General features: G+C 33.9%; 3 protein-coding genes across 9 annotated transcripts; 2 read left to right on the top strand and 1 right to left on the bottom strand.

The window, feature by feature from the left end:
• Positions 1-1,553: 1,553 nt before the first annotated feature.
• LOC104724543 (putative ion channel POLLUX) lies at positions 1,554-5,834 on the top strand. 6 transcript variants are annotated; one of them, XR_002034975.2, is made up of 12 exons: positions 1,554-2,112; positions 2,244-2,312; positions 2,399-3,001; positions 3,087-3,269; positions 3,354-3,413; positions 3,502-3,705; positions 3,802-4,047; positions 4,258-4,356; positions 4,461-4,655; positions 4,757-4,833; positions 5,016-5,282; positions 5,379-5,834. XR_002034975.2 is itself a non-coding variant. In XM_010443046.2 (12 exons), exons 1-12 carry the CDS (start codon positions 1,828-1,830, stop codon positions 5,595-5,597), a joined length of 2,523 nt encoding a protein of 840 aa, XP_010441348.2. In that variant the 5' UTR covers positions 1,554-1,827; the 3' UTR covers positions 5,598-5,834. The 6 variants fall into 6 exon arrangements, 2 of the variants coding, with proteins under 2 accessions (XP_010441348.2, XP_010441356.2); XR_015580302.1 differs by having other exon boundaries at positions 3,779-4,047; XR_015580299.1 differs by having other exon boundaries at positions 3,779-4,047; positions 4,741-4,833.
• On the bottom strand, positions 5,764-8,310 carry LOC104724537 (uncharacterized). The gene is made up of 4 exons (XM_010443040.3): positions 7,474-8,310; positions 7,250-7,353; positions 6,443-7,144; positions 5,764-6,325 (listed from the first exon to the last, which is right to left on the bottom strand). The coding sequence occupies exons 1-4, from the start codon at positions 8,147-8,149 to the stop codon at positions 5,999-6,001; spliced, it is 1,809 nt and encodes a 602-aa protein (XP_010441342.1). The 5' UTR covers positions 8,150-8,310; the 3' UTR covers positions 5,764-5,998.
• Positions 8,311-10,785: 2,475 nt separating this feature from the next.
• On the top strand, positions 10,786-14,851 carry LOC104724528 (embryogenesis-associated protein EMB8). 2 transcript variants are annotated; one of them, XM_010443027.3, is made up of 14 exons: positions 10,786-11,232; positions 11,341-11,430; positions 11,571-11,632; positions 11,712-11,815; positions 11,922-12,011; positions 12,365-12,487; positions 12,577-12,654; positions 12,909-12,994; positions 13,100-13,148; positions 13,226-13,282; positions 13,376-13,506; positions 14,044-14,127; positions 14,226-14,295; positions 14,383-14,851. In XM_010443027.3, exons 1-14 carry the CDS (start codon positions 10,994-10,996, stop codon positions 14,740-14,742), a joined length of 1,623 nt encoding a protein of 540 aa, XP_010441329.1. In that variant the 5' UTR covers positions 10,786-10,993; the 3' UTR covers positions 14,743-14,851. The 2 variants fall into 2 exon arrangements, 1 of the variants encoding a protein (XP_010441329.1); XR_015580221.1 differs by having other exon boundaries at positions 10,854-11,232; positions 12,909-12,981.
• Positions 14,852-16,505: the final 1,654 nt, after the last annotated feature.

The raw sequence follows: 16,505 nt of genomic DNA, 5'->3' as shown, positions 1-16,505 counted from the left end.
GAGGTCCAAATCTTGAATTTTCATTTCCTAATAAACTAATGAGATACTGTGACGGTGCACATTATTATTTTATACATATAAAATTCTTGGTAATTGTCGTTTGTTTGTCATTGCTAGGTAAAAACTATTAGTGAAGGATTGTAATTTTTCTTTTGAAATACATACCAATAAAAATTAATCAACTTGAAGTTATTTTTTGTATTGAATTTATAATAGATATCACCTCTAATAGTCTGTCACACTTGTATATATTTATATGATATTATCTTAGTCAATTTTAGTTGGTCTAATTAAATTGATTTATTTATGAAAAATTAGAAAAAGTTGAAAATAGTGTTGATGGTGCATTTTTCTCAAATAAATGAACGCATTAACTTCTTCACATATATTTTTATTTCATTAGATACAAAATATACAAATTTATATTCACAATAATATATTCATCACTTTTATTTAAAATATTAGTGAGATTATCTTATTTTAAAAATAAAAAACCAATGTGACATTACAATAAAACAAACACTTAAAGCTTACCAGTTCGAAAATAGAATGTAAAATAAACATTTACATTAGATTTTATCTTTATTTAAATTCTTACAAAAATAGAAAAGTATTTCTTATTATAAAAAATTCACAATGTTAGCATTTTTTAAAAAGTAAGAACAAACTAAAAAGTATTATGATCTTAAATAAGAAATCTACTACATAATAATTTAATTTTGAATTTTTGAATATAATTATTTATACAAATTTAGTAAAGTTTAAAGGCATAGCCTATGCCGCATCTATATATACATTTTTGGAGACATTTATGAAATAAATCCTCAAGTTCAAACCTATTTACAATCATGCCATTGACATTATATTTTACAATTATTTTTTACTTTAAATAATATCAAATTCAGAATCTAATTGAAGAAAATTTTCTCCTATTCAAATTTCCAAAAGTATCGGACCAACACCATTTAGCATTAAATAATTTATATTTAATTAATCTATTTTCTAAAAAAATTGTACTAAATATTAAACACAATTGTTTAACCTTAGGCAATAATAACAGCCTAGATTTCCGATTAAACTTCTTGATTTAAAAAATCTTTAAAAAAAAACGCTCCACCATTTTAATCAACTTGCACAACTATAAATACAAAAGTGTTAAATAATATAGAGATAAAAGAACAAAAATTACAAAATCAAATTATAGTATACTCATATAATTATAAAATTAGAATATATTATGTAATACTATTATCTCTACATTGTAAATGGAAAAGAAAAATTACAAAAAAGTATATTTGTTGACTAAATTAAATTTAATGAACAATAAGGATATTCTAACTATATAATACACCACTACATGTTGATAATGGAAGTTATACACTACATAATATATTGATGTAAAACTATAATAAATTAAAAGAATACAGAAATATCATTTATATATATAGTTCATATAATAAATAAATTTAATATTATCTTTCTAAACAAAGAAATATAGCCCGTGATGTATGGCGGTGAATATTTAGTAAGTCATCATTTTCGTCTCAAATAATGAGTAAATTTAGTGGCACTTCCTAAATTGGGTATTAAAAAGCTTTCTCTGTTTAAAAAAAAAAAAAAAACCTTTCTCCCTCCATTTACTTTTTTTTTTTTTTTTTTTTCATTAGTTTATTCAAAAACTGTAACAAAAGAGAGAGCTAAACAGTAAACAGTGTTGGACTGAAGAAGAAGCTCTCTCTAGATCTCTCTTCCATGGCTAATCTCAATCATTGTGACTGATCTCTCTCGTTCTCCCTTTTGTTTTTAATTTTACTTTCTCTCAAACCGATGCATCCGAATCATACCCCTAGAAGAACGAGAACCTCTCTGTTCCAAAGATCCAAAACGTTACCGACGCACTCGTACCGGAGATTTACTACTCCTGTGATTCCCACCTTCAGATATGATGAAGAAGACGACTCCCTCTCCTCTGATCTCCGCCGTGACGACGACGGTGGTTCAACTAACTCCGCGACGGTTCTGAATTCCGAGGAGAAACCAGTGGCGGTGCCGAGTCAATCCCCGAGTCAAAGGATAACTCGGTTGTGGACTCATTTCTCACTCACTCATTTCGTATGTTTGTTATATATTTTTGAGCTCTTTTTGTCTCTTTGTTCATATCTTGGTTCTTGTCTTTTTAGCGGTTTTGTATCCATATCCATTGATGGTGATTGATCTAATGTTCTGTTTTACTATTCTTGCAGCTCAAGTTCAGTTGTTCGTTTTCTTTAACTTATGTTATGTTTCTTCGAGCAAAAGTTTCAAGACTCGAGGTATATTTTATATTTTTTGATTACAAGTTCAAAGAACCAGTAGTTCAAATGGGAATAATGATAAGTGTTTTGTTTTCTTGTAACAGGCAGAGAACTTTATCCTTCTAACAAGATGTAACAGTAGCAGAGTTCTAGGAAGTGACAACAACGAGATTCTACAGATGGAAGAAACTAATTCTAGAGCTGTTGTTTTGTTCAGTGTAGTTATTACCTTTGTGTTACCGTTTTTGTTGTACATGTATCTTGACGATCTCTCTCATATCAAGAATCTATTGAGACGAACAGATCAGAAGAAAGAAGAGGTTCCTTTAAAGAAAAGATTAGCTTATTCATTGGATGTGTGTTTTTCAGTGTATCCATATGCTAAGCTGCTGGCTCTTCTGTTCGCGACAGTGGTTCTTATAGTGTATGGTGGCTTAGCATTGTATGCAGTTAGTGACTGTGGTGTAGATGAAGCTCTTTGGCTGTCTTGGACTTTTGTGGCGGATTCGGGAAGCCACGCTGATAGAGTTGGTGTTGGAGCGAGAATAGTTTCAGTGGCTATTAGTGCAGGAGGGATGTTGATATTTGCTACAATGCTTGGACTTATTTCAGATGCTATCTCAAAGATGGTAGATTCTCTAAGAAAAGGGAAAAGTGAAGTTCTTGAAAGCAATCATATACTGATTCTTGGATGGAGTGATAAATTGGTATGCCTTTTATAATATATTTTTCTTTTACGTGTTGCCTTTGGCTATAAATAGTTTAGAAATTAGAGAAAAATTTTGTGTGTAGGGTTCTCTCTTGAAGCAGCTGGCTATAGCAAATAAAAGCATTGGTGGAGGTGTTGTGGTGGTGTTAGCAGAGCGAGACAAGGAAGAGATGGAAACTGATATTGCCAAGTTTGAATTTGATTTAATGGGAACGTCAGTTATATGTAGAAGTGGCAGTCCACTTATACTCGCTGATTTGAAGAAGGTCAAGTTTCTAAAGCTTAAAAATTGCATAAGTCTTGGCTGGTGGTGAAGCTTCTGACAGTGAAATCCTTTGATCTACTGATAGGTGTCAGTTTCAAATGCGCGTGCTATCATTGTACTAGGGTCTGATGAAAACGCAGATCAGGTTTGTTTATTGTTATGTATCACTGTCTATTCTATGGTGTTACTGTTTCTTGTGATGTATTAATCACTTGTGGATAAATTTTAAACAGAGCGATGCACGTGCCTTAAGGGTTGTACTCAGTCTTACAGGAGTAAAGGAGGGTTGGAAGGGGCATGTTGTGGTTGAAATGTGTGATCTGGATAACGAGCCATTAGTGAAGCTTGTTGGTGGAGAACGCATTGAAACAGTTGTAGCTCATGATGTGATTGGTCGCCTAATGATACAATGTGCTCTTGAACCTGGCCTTGCGCAGGTTAGTCATCACTTTCAAGTTAACTAAGTGAGGTAAGTCTATATGTATTCTTATGCTTTTAACTCTCCCTTAGTTTGTTCCTTCTTTCATTGTCAGATATGGGAAGATATTTTAGGCTTTGAGAACGCCGAATTCTACATAAAGAAGTGGCCTCAGCTTGATGGTTACTGTTTTGAAGATGTCCTCATTTCATTTCCCAATGCAATTCCCTGCGGAGTTAAGGTTGCAGCGGATGGGAAGATAGTTTTGAATCCTAGTGACAACTATGTTCTGGAAGCAGGAGATGAAATACTTGTTATAGCCGAGGATGATGACACTTACGCTCCTGGTCCACTTCCAGAGGTATGCTTGCTTCACTTTATGTAACTTATGCATTCATTTGCATAGTTCTAGTACCATATCATATTGTACTAGTACAATGCTTGGACACCTTGAATCTTCTTCCTATATCATATGCCTTGGGCAGTAGATACCATATTAGGCCTACATGATTTCCAAATATCCCTGTTATTATTGGTTCATCGTTTACATAGTACCATATTCATATTGCAGGTACGGATGTGTCATTTTCCTAAAATGCAGGATCCACCAAAATATCCAGAGAAAATACTATTTTGTGGATGGCGCCGTGACATTGATGATATGATCAAGGTACATGGTATATCAAAGTAGAGAGGAGAACTATTTTAGCATAGATAAGTAGTAAATATTTGTCCCATGCATTGATTAGTTATTAAGCTTTTCTAACTCTGTAGGTGCTAGAAGCTCTGCTTGCGCCTGGATCTGAGTTATGGATGTTTAATGAGGTTCCAGATCAAGAAAGAGAGAAAAAGTTGACAGATGCAGGACTAAACATATCCAAATTGGTGAATATAAAACTTGTGCATAGGCAGGGTAATGCAGGAGTCAGGCGTCATTTAGAGAGTCTCCCTCTAGAAACTTTTGATTCCGTAAGTTTTCTTTCTGGTTTGATGTAACATGAGAATAGATATGCCACTTTCCCACCATCATCATGATTATTAAATCAAATTGCAGATCTTAATTCTTGCAGAGCAGTCACTAGAGAACTCTATTGTTCATTCAGACTCTCGATCTCTTGCCACGCTTCTCCTTATTCGGGATATACAGGTACATGTCCTATGTCTTTTCTAGTATTTATTCAGTTGCTTCCTGCTATTATGTACCAGTTCAGTTAGTTGTTTTGGCTTTTGGTTTTTAGTGTATTTAAATCTTTATGCATGCATGTTTCTTTAGCACATAACATATATATGACTACTAAGAAGCTGCTGTTTTCTGTATTTGATCAACAGTCGAAAAGACTTCCATACAAAGATGCAAAGACAAGTGCTTTACGGATATCTGGATTCCCTAATTGTTGTTGGATCCGTAAAATGCAGCAAGCTTCAGATAAATCAATTGTGATAAGTGAAATTCTTGATTCAAGAACCAAGAACCTTGTATCTGTTTCCAGGATCAGTGATTACGTACTATCAAATGAGTTAGTTAGTATGGCTCTTGCGATGGTCGCAGAGGATAAACAAATAAACCGTGTTTTAAAAGAGCTTTTCGCGGAAAAGGTACATAAGAAAGGGAACTTGCTTTGCTTTTTTAGAATGTAGAGGTATGTCAGTTTGTGCTGATGAGTATAGTCATTTCTTTTGTTGTTGTTGCAGGGTAATGAACTGTGCATAAGACCTGCAGAGTTTTACATATATGACCAAGAAGAGGTTTGCTTTTATGATATAATGAGAAGAGCTCGTCAAAGACAGGAAATCATAATCGGTTATCGCCTTGCGGGGATGGACCAAGCTGTGATCAATCCTACTGATAAATCCAAGCTTACAAAATGGACTCTTGATGATGTTTTTGTAGTCATCGCCTCAAGTCAGTAACATACAAAACCGTAGATGATCTCTCTGACCATTTCAACACTCAAGGAAGATTATGGTAAAGCTTAGTCCCCAACAATTCCGCAACTTGGCCTGACTATATTCTTAGAAGAAGCAAGAATCATTCATGACCCCATTTTATTTAGTCACTACTAAACAGAGACAATTATTTGTACAGTAGACGACCAAAACACTCACTCTTCAATAAAATTAAATCTGTATCTTGTTTTAGTTCTACCACATGAAAAGCAACAACTATACATTTTCTTTATATGCAAGAACAGAACCAGGTGGTTGCTCAATTGAGTTGTCATGAAAATTTAAATTGAATAACCAAAACAAAACAAGATGTGAAACATTTTGAAGATTTCAGAATTATGGTGGGGATAACAAACAAAACAGTCTCAAGCTCTTCTTCGTTTCCTCTTCCCTCCGTCGTTTTCATCTGAACTCGAACAAGATGATGAGTCTGACTCAGAACCAGAACTGTCAAATCCTGAGTCTGATTCCGCAACTTGCTTCTGCTTTTGCATGATGAGGCGTGGCATGTTCTTCAGATACTCTCTGAGATTCTCCGTGATGCCTCCAAGACCAATGGCGGTAAAGAAGTTGATCGCAAACCTTGTGTTCTTTGGATTATCTTTAGGGAAGATAGATTCAAATGATTCCTGCATTGTTGGATCCTGAAGCCTCTCATTAAGTTCCTTAATCCCCAAGTCGTCTGACAGTTTCTGCAATCAACACAAATTTGTAATCAAAATCAGCACAAGTGCAGTAATATATTCATAGTTTCATATTAGACTACTTAATATAAAATGAAAAATTTCATGTTGAGGATTTATAGTTACCAGGAAAAGGATCTTAGTGAAGATACGAGATGAGGAAGTTGTGTCCTCTTCAGTTAACCGAATGTAAGCAAGAACATGCCAAGGGAGAGCATCTGTGCTAAGTAAGTGACCAAAAAACGTAGCCACGTTATGCAACTTGTTTGTCTCAAGACGGTGACTCATGGCATACTGCTGAACAAAGCACTTCTCAAAATTTGCTTGATGGATCTTATTGATCATACAGAAACGCTGACCCAACAAACCGTAGTAACGCAGATAAGTTCTCTCCTGAGAGCAACATTCCAAGATCATTATGCATAGTTCCATCTCTTGTCCTGGTTCAAGCTTAATGTTATTAAGTAACTTGTGACCTGCTTCTTCAAAATCAACGCTTGACATAATGGTCAAGTATATTGTCCTCCTAAGATTAACAAGATTAGTCTCTGTCTCGTCTCTTATCCTCATTTCTTCTTCTTCATCAGATTCATCATCTCCCTCCTCACTGTTATCCTCTTTAGTGTCATCACAACCGTCATCTTCATCAGACTCCTCACCGAGTAACTCTTTCTTCAACGCCTCGTATTTTTCTTCCTTGTCAACAAAGTCAGGATCAGGACTGAACACATCAAGACCAGTTTCAGGATCAATTTCTTGGCCAAGAGAGACATCATGTGAATATTTTTCTTCCACGAGATCTAGCTCTGGACAAACCGCCGGATGTCCCTGTAGAGAGTAAAACCATTCACACAAATTATTATGATGTCTTAACAAGAGGCAAAAGCATATACGGTAAACTCCATCAGATTCAAAGTTAATGTGTCTACGTACCTGAAATTTCTGTTTCCTAGTAACAAAGAGATCTTCAATCAAGTACTGAACTCTCTTATCAATGTCTCCCTCATGCAGTATACCACGAAACCGATCAAAAATCCCTGTATGATTAAACAAATTGGAATAGCTTAGAAACACAAAAAAAAAAAGCAAGTGAAACAGGTGAGAGATAGAACCAAATTTTCAACATTACATTTTGATGATTAAAGTATAATGCTTACCATTCACTCCTATTGGTGTAACGTCTTGCAGAAACGCGCCACACTCGGTCACGAACATAACAGCCACCTCGACACTATCATCAGTCGGGTATTCAAGAAGAAGAGTGACTATTTCAAGTGCAATAATCCCCTCAGCGACTTGCTGGTTTACTAAATGAGCTATGAATTTAACAGCAGCAAGCAACTGAGGCTTGTCGTTACGCTTATATGCTCTCTTAAGCTGCAAAACTACCCTATTCAATAAAAGTAACGCAACTTGAGGGAACTTGGAGTTGATAACAGCGACTAAAGCTGCAAAAACGTCAGTGAATCCAGGTGATGCCATCTGAGACTTGATACAAGAACGGCAGAAGAGTCCCCTGCCTCTGATGAGATTCTCAGAAAAGAGTTCAGGGATCACGTTCTTGATGTTGCTTGCGTTAACCTTGTTCACTAGCCCGTTGATACTTTTACGAAGAGCATCCCATGTGAGACGTTGGTACTCTACGCTGCTCTTGTCTTTCACATCATTCATCATGCGCCCTAGCTTGAAGGGAGGAATATAAACTCCACCAGTCTTATCTCCTCCACCAATGATATCAAGATCACGTCGCGAGCTCTTACGGTTCTCGTGATCATCAGAAACCCTAACCCTACGAACAACGTGTTCTGTCTCCATTCTCGATCGCCTACCCATGGATAATAAAAGTAAGAACCTTTCTCGATGATAACGAGAGGCAAATCCTATAGCCTATCCAACGATCTGAACCCTAATCGCTAAGATCTGAAATCGGGCGAGCAACCGTGATAAGATGATCTAAGAAAATAAATCTTTCGATTTGGGTTTATGTTTTGGCCTTTTGAGTAAACCACACGATGTCTTTTGATAGTTGCTCTAAAAAGTAAATTATTCTTTTATTTTATTTTTAGTATTGCAATTGCAGGTATACATCCAAAAAGATTAACAATTTTATTTAGGAAACTCAAAATATATTTTTTTAATACAATTCTGTTCTGTCACATTTAATATTTAAAGTACATTATTTAAAGCAGAAACTTAGTTAGTGATATTTTAGGGTAAGAAGCTTCATACTACAAAAAAAAAATTATTTTATGTTACAAAAGTAAAAACCATGTGTATATTGAAGTTGATATGGAGCTTATTGTCTTTAGAGTTTATAGTAATAATTGTCTCTATTTTGTACTATAAATATGAATGTATTGATTCGAAATACACTTTTTCTCTACGTAAAAATATCATCGAAAGTAAAAAATCTTTTTTTTTTTTTTTTTTGACAACAGATTAAAAACTCTCTTTTTCTTAGCGTTTCTTTTATATACTTTCGTTTTCTTTATACTGCTAGATTAAGACCTGTGCTAGAGCACGGGTTGAAATTTATTTTATTTATATTGTAATTTTTATATAAAATATAATTTATGTAATTTTTTTAAAAGTTTTTTTGGATAAAATATTATGCAATAAAATCATATGCTAAATATGATGACTTGAAAAAAACACTTATTTTGTAAGTTTTATATTGTTAATGATTCTAGATAATTACCCGTGCTATAACACTGGTTAAATTTTATTTTATACAAAATTTTGTATATTTTCTATTTTAAAATAAAATTTTAATATGTTTTATTAGTTTATGTACGTGAAGTTATTTCAATAATGTATATTCTACATCATGACTTAAATGTCATTATAAGACATAATTTTGTAAATTTGAAGAGTTTATAGTTTCTAACTTTTATATCAAGTTTCAATATTTTAAAAATATTTGAAAAAAAATTATTTAAAGTTTATTATATTATATAAAATTATAAAATTCAACAAAACAAAGTATGAAATTGAATTTAAATATTCAAATTTTGACTCGTTATTCAGTAAATTTTTTAATTCAATAGATATTGTTTTTAAAGAATACTATTACTAAAACTTGAATATTTTATAGATTGAATCATTTATATTTGTTTTTAAAAATTTAACTTATAGTATATCCAGAAATAAAACTATTGTTTAATTATAAATAATATGATAATTTATTTGTTTCACAAAATAGACTCATATATAAAAATAAGAGGTGAAGTATAATGATAATTAACAAATTAATATGTTAAGTTAGATATCAAAGAATTTTATTTGATGAATAGTTTAATAAAGGAAATTAATATGGTGAGTTATATGATATCAAATCATTCTTTAGAATATTCTCTTTAAGATTTTTGGAAACAATAAAATCTTCCGAAAATAAATTAATGTTGCACTCACTATTTAATTTGTAACCAATTAATTTATAACCTATTTATAACCAACTAATTAAAATCATATAGTCTACAAAACAATGTTATGTACTTCCATATAGAGGATCTAAATTTATTTATGATACAAAATTATTAAATTAAAACAATTTAGATATTCTCATTGGTGTCAAAATAAAGGGAAAAATATAGTTTTTTTTTTAGATTTAGGGGGTGGTATTGGACAGTGGATTGTGAGAGAATTTAATTGAATAGAATTGAAGTCATAATTTACAGATTTTTAGGGATGGTAAAAGATTCTCAAATCTTTCTTTATCATTCCACAGATTATAGTTGGTAACATTTTAATGGAAAGAATAGAATTCTTTTAGAATTGAGACCTTTTTCTCTCTCGTTATGACCACCATTATTTTTCTTCACTATCCTAATTATCGATCCCATCCAGGCTTCTTATTCATCCCTCCACCACCAGCCTATTCCTTCACAACCGGCGGATCTCTCCATTGCCTTTCCTCAGCTAAAGCCTGGATCCAATCTCGATACATAGATGCGGTGTTCGAGTTGTGTTTTGCGATGATATTGGTCTCTCTAGAGATCTCATACTGTTGAGATAATCGTTGCCTCCGGCGTCCATTTTCTTGATCTGGATCTCGGACCATGAATCCCTGGTGACGGATCTGACGAAAGAGATGTGAACACGGTGCTTCCCTGAGCATTCCACACATACCTTGTTCTAATAATGAGTTAGCGTCATGAGTAATTGATGAATATTTGTTTTTTTTTATCTATCCAAATCTGACCTTAAAAGGTCGGAATCTATTCTTCACATTTTACACTAACATTTCTATTGAATTCTCGCTAAATAATAATGTCTTATAAAATAAGATAACATCCAATAACACTTGAATTTAATAGACTTAAAAAAACAACAACTTGAATAACACTGGAATCTAAAGAATTTAAAAAAAGGTTTAATCGAATAACAGTGGAATTCATCAGTCTATTAAATTCTTTCACATTCCGGTATGCAATACCCCACTTAATCAAAGTTCCTTGATTAGTTAAATTGATTTTGTCCGAAGAAATGAGAAAGAAATATAACAATAATAATAATGGAAAAAAAAACCCGATTGGTTGGAGTGAGAAGCAAATGGTCAAAATGTCATAATTAGTTTCGTTGGAGCAGCTCTGTTCTAAACAAAACTGGTTATCTCGTTTCGTCTCCCACATTTGTGCAAAACATCAAAAAAAGATCTTTACTTTTAGATTGCCCACCATGAATTGCGTAATCACACAGGATGATGAATTGGTCTCTCCTTATCCCCTTCTCTTCAAATCTCTATCCTTCGTCCCAATCACTCACTATCTCATCTTCGTCTTCCTCACAATCCTAGTTTTCCTCTACTTCTTCCTCGAGATACATTTCCCTAAACCAGATCCTATCTCTCTCACTTTCAATCCAAGCTCTGAACTATGTCAGTTCATTGTCTCCAAGTGTCGTCTCCTTCACGGACGGTATATGTTTTTTTTTCTTTTGAACTGTTCTTGATCCATCATCTCAAAAATAAATACGATCTTTCACTTTCTTATGTTAAAGATTTGTAATTTTCAAAAATTTGGCAGATACTTTCCTACGTTCTGGCTTTCAAGCCCTCATCTTCAAACAGCTTTCCTTAGCCTTTTTGGGAAATCACCTCATTTCTCCTATAAGCGGTGAGCTCAAAAGACCACATCTTTTTTACTTGCTCAGATCTTGTAGGCACAACCACTTATTATGTGTTCTTAAGAAATTGATGTAAAGACTTGATCTTTGAGATGTATGAATAGATTTTAATCTCTTTTTCTGTGGTCAGGATTCTCTATCAGGCAACAGATGGTGGCACAATTGCTTTGGATTGGTTATTGCATTCTGATGGTTGGTGTTAAGTAATAATAATAACACATTTGCTGTTTTCAGTTTTTTTGATTCATGGTATTACAATTGTTCTCTGCAGTTGTGGAAGGCATATCTCAGGTGGTCAATGCCTCGTCTCCTGGAACTGATAGAACTCCAATTGCTATTGTAGTTCCAGGGCTCACTAGTGATTCTTCTGCTGCAGTAAATTTCACCACTCCTTTTTTACTTTATTTCTCTGTTTCAGTTTCTTTCTCTTTGGGAGAATCTCATTTATCTCTTGCTTTTGTTTTGTTCTTTTTTTTCACAGTATATTAAACATATTGCCTTTAGGCTGGCAAAGGAAGGATGGAATGTTGTTGTGCAAAATCATCGTGGACTTGGAGGGATATCTTTAACTGTGAGTTTCTTTGTATTGAGTTTTAGTTCTAAGTTTTGTTTCATTTGTCTAGGTGATGTTTTGGATCACAGGTGCGTGGCTGTACTGATCTTATATTAAAATGAGTTGCTAGAAGAATATTCATGTTTCTTAGACTTGTATATGTTACCATCAATCTTGCTATCAAATTCACCATTACATGTTCTAGAAGAAGCATGGCATATGTTTGACCTTATTAAAGGGATTAATTGGCTTTGCAATCTTTACTTCCTTTTAATAAGCATATCATTTGTGAGGTTGATTTTATTGAATATGCTTGTGAATTGGTAAAATTATGAATCATTGACTGACTGACTCTTTAAATCATTAACCAGTCGGACTGTGTCTACACTGCTGGGTGGACAGAAGATCTTCGGAAAGTAATTGATCACATCCATACTCAGTTCCCAGAGGCTCCTTTGTTTGCTGTTGGAACAAGCATTGGTGCCAACGTTCTGGTATACCACCTCTTATTTACCTTATCCCTTAGTCTTGCTTCAAATATTGTGATTACAATTGGTTCATGTGGTATATATACGTCATTCAGGTAAAATATCTTGGGGAGGATGGGCCAAATACACCTCTTATTGGAGCTACTGCTGTGTGCTCTCCTTGGGATCTTCTGGTCAGTAGATCCTCACGTCCACTCTAACTAACATTCTGTGATATTCCTAACTGTTTAAAATTCATAATGAAAAATATGGCTCTCTTCATTTCAAGAATACGGTTCTTGTTTCACATCATCTTCTACAAGTTCTTGCTTCTAGTATGATTATTTCCACCATTACATTTTTTGAATCGAATTCCTAAAATTGGTATGGATAATCTAGAAAAAAAAATTCAGTCAACCTTATTGATTGAAATGGATATTGTTTGCAGATATGTGATCGATTTATCAACCGCAAACTCGTGCAAAAATTGTATGACAGAATGCTTACCATTGGTCTACAAGGTTATGCACAATTGTATGTCTAAATTCTTGTCTTATATTGTTAATTTGATATTCTCTCCTACTTTTGCTAGCTTTAGTTGCGTCTTTCTTGTTCCCTTACATATGGTTGTACCTGCAGGCACCATTCCATCATTTCTCGTATAGCCGATTGGGAAGGAATTAAGAAGGTGAGTTCGGATTTTCTATCTATTTACCAAAGTAAATTGACATCAAATTAAACATTCATCTTGTGTCGTTTTTTTAGTCACGTTCAGTTCGAGAGTTTGACAACTACGCCACCAGACTTGTTGCCAAATTCGAGGTGCAGTTTGCTTCACGTTCTCTTTTACCCTTTGTTTAATATATCCCATCTTTCCATTTAAGCAGTGGAAAAATTCAATCTTTAATGATGCAGACAACTGATACATACTATAGACGTTCAAGCAGTGCGCAATATGTGGAAAATGTTGCTGTTCCACTCCTTTGTATCAGTGCTTTGGATGATCCAGTTTGTACTAGGGAAGCTATTCCTTGGGATGAATGTAGGTAAGGATCCATATGCTTTGACCCTCTCCAGTTTTCGACTCTAGAACTCATGGACTAGATCAATTTGCACAATAGTCTAGTTGACCCAGTTTTACACCGGTTCTCTTAGGTTGTAGCCTTGTAGGGAGGGCCACTAATAAGTCTTCAGGTGAAATCATATAGCTGTTAAGTAATGCCACATCACCTCACTATCATTCAGAAGTTAGATCGAGGGAATAATGGTCTAACGAGGGGATTTAACAGGATCCGAGTATTTTGGGAACTGGTTTTGATATGGGAGAGTAGGAGGTGCTCTAGAAAGTCAAATTATCTGGTTTGGTTGTTGCTTTTGTTCTTGGGTGCTCTAGAAGTTTTCACAAGATTACTAAATTGAGTTGGTTAGTTTCTCTGTTATTTTGAGTTTCCAAGCGTGGCTAGTTGAGGAAGTGAACGCGTAGGCAAAATTTGATGAGTTTCTCAGTTGCATCTCTCTGTAGCTCATTGTGATGGATCGCCCTGTATTATGAAACTGATGTTCCAATGTCTCAACTTTTGCAGGGCAAACAAAAACATAGTTCTGGCAACCACAACACATGGTGGTCATCTTGCTTACTATGAAGGGATGACAGCAACAAGCATGTGGTAATCTATCTGCGTCTCTTAGATACTCTTCACACATTTTTATCCGCAAGGAGTTTCTTAGGAGTGGAATTGATTAAATGTGAAACTGTAATGTCTAGGTGGACGAGGGCTGTGCAAGAATATTTTGAAGTGCTACTCTCCAGCCCCTTTGCAGACAGAAGACAGAAGGTATGAGAGAAATGAGTTTTTGTCCGTTTCCATGACATCACCCCACTCTTAGTCTCTTCTAAGACATGCATCATATCATTCTTTCAGATGCAGATCATCCCAGAACCATTGGGATCTTCGATTGATCAGGGACCATTCGTGGATGTTGGAGAAGACGGGATGGTTGCTGCTGCAAGTGAAGTGGACACAACAAGAGCTGATGTAGAACAAGAGAATAGTGCTCAAATTGATGAAAAGAAAAGGAATCATCAACGTAAGGACAATACTACTCAAGTTTATAACAGTTTACTCGGTCCTTTGAAGAAGAGAGTTGATGAGCTTTCAAGATACAGCCGGAAATCGATTTGGCTATTGGCATACATTGCTATAGTCACGACGTGGCCATTTGTAGGACCTGCACTTTTGTTATCAATCAAGAAAAGATTTAGAAAGCTAGTAGAAAAATAGAAAGCATATTCTACTTGTGCAAAGTAACAATATAGATGACTTATGCCATTCATACTTTTGATTGTAACCTACTTGAGATAGGCCTGGGCACTAATACCCGTTACCCGTACTCGACCCGTTACTCGGCTCGTACCCGTCCCGAAAAAAGGTATCCGCAGCTTTAGGGTCGAGTAAAGGGTATTATAATTATATTACCCGTGAGTAAGGGACGAGTATAGGGTATTAGTTTAGTTTTCAATACCCGTCCCGTTACTCGGCTCTTTACCCGTTTTGCTACCCGACCCGTAAATACCCGTTAATATTTGATATTATTATTATTATTTATTATTATTTATAGAGGTAAAGTTAAAATCTAAGTTCAAATTAGCTTAAATGAACTAATATATTATTTTTATTTTCAAATTTTATAATTTTATAATTTTATAATTTTTGGAACTATATATTGCATAAATTTATGATTTTTTCCTTTTTTGAATTTCAGAATATAAAATTATTATTGCGATTATTGATATTTTTTTTATCGGGTACTCGTTTTTCCGGGTAATAATAAAGGGTCGGGTATTTAAAGGGTCAACTATTTTTTACCGGATACCCGTTTTTCCGGGTATCCGTTATTTAAGGATCGAGTATGAGTAAATTTTTTCTGTTACCCGTTAGGATCGGGACGAGTAAAGGGTCTGAGAAAATTCAAGGGTACCCGTCCCGTGCCCAGCACTAACTTGAGATAAGCCTGCAATAAGCTATTTGTCGTCAATATTATACAGAACTTTTCAGGACTTTCCCACCACAACATCAAGATGCAAAGAACAAAGTAGTGTGCACAGATTAGCTTGTTTGTATGAGAAAATCTGTTTCAGAGTTTTTTTTTTGTGTGGCAATTTCTCTTACGGTTTCTTGAACATGCTTCTCTGAGGCTTGTCTGTAAGTGACACTTGCCTAAAAAGAACAAGTCGAGTAAGACACCCAACAATTGGAAGAAGAAAAGACAGGTTGTTTGTAGGCTTGTTTGATGCAGAAAACTAAAATCCATATTAAAAGAAATTTTATTTTTTCCTTTCCTCACTTACTATTTTCTCCCTATTGTGTTTTTTAAAGAATTATTTTATTTTATTTTAATTACACAATAAAAAAATTAAATGCATTTGATTCTAGCTTACAATGAAAAACTATACAATGTTTAATAAATGTTTATACTTCAAATACATCATTTTTATAAATAATTAATTATATTATTATATCTTAAAATCCATTTAAAACCAAACAAAACATAATGTATTCTCATTAGGTTTGATTATATTATTCACATTGAATTAAAAATATATATTATTAGCTTTATTGAATAATATAATCAAAATGGAATAATGATATAAATTGAAAATGTTAATTTGGTGTTTGATTAAACTTGAACTCAATGAATGTAGATTTGATGTAGGGTAAAGTTGAACTCAAAAAAAATGAATTTAATCTATATTCAATATTTTAATTTTGTCGCATTACCTTTAACAGTCTCACGCATTAAATTTAAACTTTCTGCTCGCTGCAAACTCCCGCAATCGCAACCACTGTATTTAAACCAGTCATGCCCTAAATTGAAAATATTAGATAATCATCTGAAATAAATGAACTATCTTAGATTAAATAAAATAGATAATACTCCCCCGTTTATTTTTACTTGTCATTCTAGAGTTAAATTTTTTGTTATCTATTACTTGTCGTTTTGTATTTACTATGCAATTTTATGGATCAAATTTTCAGTTTTACTT

The sequence above is a fragment of the Camelina sativa genome, chromosome 2 (genome assembly GCF_030686135.1).
Source record: "Camelina sativa cultivar CO46 ecotype springtype chromosome 2, ASM3068613v1".
NCBI classification, from domain to species: domain Eukaryota; kingdom Viridiplantae; phylum Streptophyta; class Magnoliopsida; order Brassicales; family Brassicaceae; genus Camelina; species Camelina sativa.
Note: the sequence above shows the minus strand (reverse complement) of the source record. Positions and strands in the feature narration are given on the sequence as shown.